This window comes from Crocuta crocuta, unplaced genomic scaffold (genome assembly GCF_008692635.1).
Source record: "Crocuta crocuta isolate KB4526 unplaced genomic scaffold, BGI_CrCroc_1.0 scaffold267, whole genome shotgun sequence".
NCBI lineage: Eukaryota > Metazoa > Chordata > Mammalia > Carnivora > Hyaenidae > Crocuta > Crocuta crocuta.
Genome location: NW_027531899.1, coordinates 4,080,605 through 4,084,280, shown reverse-complemented (window position 1 = coordinate 4,084,280; position 3,676 = coordinate 4,080,605). Strand labels below are relative to the sequence as shown.

At 65.5% G+C, this 3,676-nt stretch overlaps 1 protein-coding gene across 1 annotated transcript; it reads right to left on the bottom strand.

Moving 5' to 3' along the window:
• Positions 1-250: 250 nt before the first annotated feature.
• Positions 251-3,670, bottom strand: LOC144239627 (inactive serine/threonine-protein kinase TEX14-like). The gene is made up of 12 exons (XM_077773757.1): positions 3,549-3,670; positions 3,406-3,466; positions 3,205-3,329; positions 2,978-3,070; positions 2,199-2,534; positions 1,962-2,119; positions 1,692-1,885; positions 1,535-1,607; positions 1,363-1,451; positions 1,103-1,273; positions 537-586; positions 251-447 (listed from the first exon to the last, which is right to left on the bottom strand). The coding sequence occupies exons 1-12, from the start codon at positions 3,668-3,670 to the stop codon at positions 351-353; spliced, it is 1,569 nt and encodes a 522-aa protein (XP_077629883.1). The 3' UTR covers positions 251-350.
• Positions 3,671-3,676: the final 6 nt, after the last annotated feature.

The following is a 3,676-nucleotide window of genomic DNA, read 5'->3' as shown; positions in this document are numbered from 1 at the left end:
GCCCACCATCCTTCCATCCTGGGGGCTCTCGCACAAATCTGAGGGCTAGGCTGACAGCTGTCTTCCCTCTCCCTCCAGGAGCCCCCAGCTTGTTCTGACCTGTGCACAGGGGGTTGGAGAACAGCTCCTGCCCATCTCCCCCCCCCACACCCCACTAAACCATCTGACAAAATTAATAAAAACAGTGAAAACGTGGCTGCTCGTGTCATACTGGGGCCAGACACAGTGAACAAAGAGGCAGAGACAGATAGGCTGCTTTATCACTTTATCATTTCAGCACGTGCTGAGTGGGGAGTCATTCCTGAGAGGCTCTGGGCGGTGACAGCTGCAGGGAGGCAGTCACGGGCACCCTAAGAGTCTGTGTCAGCCGTGGGGTCGAGGCTGGGCTCGCCTCTGAGTCGGCGTCCACCTTGCAGCTCTGCTAGGACTTCCTCCAGCAGGTCCGTCCTGGGGAGCAGTGGGACAGGGGTGGAGCCAGGGTTGCCCCGGGGATGAGGAAGGGGTCCCAGGGGGCCCCAGCAGGGCCCATTTCTCACTTCTGCAGGCTGGAGAAGAGCCCTCCTTTGATCAGCTCAGGACTGGGCACCTGCAGGGGAAAAGGCTGGAGCTGCCACCCAGGGGCCATGGAGCTCAGGAGGGGCCTAGGAGGGTGACATGGGCAGGGGATAGGCTAGGGTCCTCTGCTTCACCGGCCCTCCTGGCCTTCCCTGCCAGCAGCCTCCAGGGTGTGGGAGGCCTCCCTGTGGGTCAGTAGGCAGGGGGTGGGCTCAGAGAGTGGGGGGGCCCAGCGGGGCAGCCCTGTGTGTATGACACCACAGCCCCTGCAGGGCTTGCATCGTGGCTGAGGGCCTCCTCTCAAACTGCTCCACAGAGCCCTGTGTCCTCAGAAGGGACTCTTGAGTCCTGAAGGCTGGAGCAGGGCAGGGCCCTGGGGGAAGTAGGGTTGGGCGGGGGGGGAGGCGAGTGAGAGGACAGTTGGGCGGTCCTGTGAGTCCGTGGTCAAAGGAGAGGCAGCCAGGGGAACTGGGGCTGGTGACAACTGGGCTGAGGGGTAACAGATTAACAAATGGATGGTTGCAGAGGACTCTGGGGGTGTCCGTACTGTTGAGCTGGGCTCCAGGCAGCGGCGCAGGCTGACCCTGGCTGCGGGGCTGGAGCCTGGGGAGGGGCCGGGGCTGGGACTCAGACTGCCTAGCGTCAAGCTGCTGCCTGAGTCCCAGGCTGTGGTCCTCTGGACTCTGCTGTGGCCTGTGATCTCAGGAGTCTCCAGGGCCTGCGGACAGCAATGGCAGCGAGCTGGCGGGGCCTGCCCAGGTGCCCCACAGCTCCCGTGGGCCTCCATGCCCCTGCTCTGGCTCCTACCTGGCATGGGGAGGGTCCTGGGGGCGTCACAGGGGGCACAGGCCTGCATGTAGTCTTGGCTCTGGGAGCCACCTCACAGTACAGTGTCTCTGGGGGGACAGACCGGCTGGTTGGAAGGGGGAGAGCGGAGCTGAGCTCACCCCCTGCCCCCACCCCCTCCCTGCCGTCTCACCGGGTGGGGAACCCTGGGCAGAAGGGTGCCGTGTGGTCCAATGCTTCCGGGAGCTCACCGCAGGAGCCGAGTCCTGTGGAAAGGAGGCTGAGTGTGGGACGTGGGTCCTGCCTAAGGTTCCAACAGCTACCGCCCACCCTGCCAACCTGTCCTGTACCTGGGCCATGGCCTCCCGCAGCAGGTAGCGAGTACTCTGCAGGCTGCCCCGGCGGTCAGCAGGCCCTAGGCCCAGCCCGGCCTGAACCAGGGCCTGATAGGGAGTCGGTACCAGGGGATCCAGGGCTGGGCTCTCACCTGCCTCCAGCTTAGCCTTCACCTCAGGCCCCTTTCTCCCAGCCCAGGGCAGCTCTCCTGTGAGGAAGCATGACTGGGGGACCCGAACAGGAGAGGTGCCTTAGCGGGGCAGGGTGTAGGATCACTCACTGACCAGTGAAGACCTCCTGGGCCAGAATGCAGAAGCTGTAGAGATCTGAGGTGGCCGCAGGCCCGTCCCCACAGATGAGCTCAAGTGGCAGCCACGGGTACAGTTCAGGAGGTGGGGGCAGCCCCGGGCCTGGGCCTCCCCAGGGGGCGCCCTGCTGTGGCCTGTGGAGACCAATGGGCCTGGTGAACCAGGGGCCACTGGACAGGGACACAGAGGCGGGCAGGTGAGGCAGGCACTCACCCGGGCCGCAGCCGGCCTTGGCGCAGTGGGCGCCCGTGCTCCAGGCTGCCCACCTTGGCCAGGCCTGGCCGTACCAGCTGCACAGCGTGAGAACTCAGGCCGCCGTGAGCACGCCAGCGGGCCTGCAGGAACAGCAGGGCCTCCAGCACCTGCAGCAGCAGGTGGCCGGGCGGCAGGCCCGGCACAGTGCGGGGCCCTCTGTGACTCAGTCCCTGCGGGTGAAGCACCATATGCAGGGAGCCCAGCCACACAGGTTCGAAGAGAAGGCACAGCCCTGACAGGTCCGCCGAGGGGCTCAGCGCCATCAGCAGCAACACGTTGGGGTGGTGCAGGGTGCTGGGCGGGAGGAGAGCAGGCCACTCACAAGGAGGCCCCAACCTGCACGGCCGGGGCTGCTCCCGGGCACAGCTCACCACGTGCCAGGGGTTGACAATCTGCGCCAGCCGCCAGACAGAGAAGAAACTGAGACGTGGCTCGCAGGGCCAGCACCCAGTTCACACCCCACCTGTGGTTCCCTGCCTACACCCAGCCACCTCCCTGAGGCCTGTAACGCACAGCACACAGAACGGGGAGCCACTTCACGGTCGGGGTGGGGGGGAGTCACTCCAGCAGGAGGGCTGTGTGCCAGGTGCTGGCCCGGAGGTGAAGACTGTAATGGTGGCAGCTGCCATACACTCCCTGGCCTCCTGTTTGTGAAACACTTGAGTAGGAGGGGCAGGCAGGGGACTGGTCTGCGGACAGGGCTAGCCTGAGGGCAGGGCTGGGGGTGGGGGGGCTACCTGCAGTGCTGAAGGTCGGCCAACAGCACATCAGGCTGAGTTCCAGGTACCTTCAGCTGCCGAGCTGTCACAGGGTGGCCCCTCCACAGGAGGCTAGAGAATGCGGAGCGGGTAAGAGGGCAGGTCTGAGACAAGGGGGCTTTCCCTGTGAGGGAAGAAGGAAAGCGGGACACTTCCCAGAGCTCTGCTGGACAGTGACACACGGGGGGCGGGGGGCTAGCTCTCACTTGGCCATGAGGGTGTGGGAGCTGCTCTCGTAGGTGCGGTCGGGCTCGCCCTGGGCTGGCAGCAGCTCCTTGGGATCCGCGAGGGGTATGCCTGTTACCAGCCCCAGTGGCCACAGGCTGCTCAGCTGGGGATGGGGAGTGGGACTATGAGGCGAGAAATGGACAGTGGTGGCCCCTGCTCCCCCCACCTCTCCCGCTTACCTGGCCAAACCCCAAGGCTGGGATTTGGGGGGGTCTTCTGATCTGCTCCTGCCTCGGTGCCCTGGGGGCAAAGGGAAGTGCAGGGGTGAGTCCAGGATAGCTGGGGCGTGGTGGGCGAATAGGTTTCATGCGTGGATAGTTACCTGTCTGCACGCAGCCGCCGCAGCAACGACAGGGAGCCACACAGGCGGTGTGCGGAGCTGGCCTGTGGCCGGCCCAGGGACGCACTGGCTGCCCACTCACCGCCGAGGACCAGCGCTGCCATGCGGGC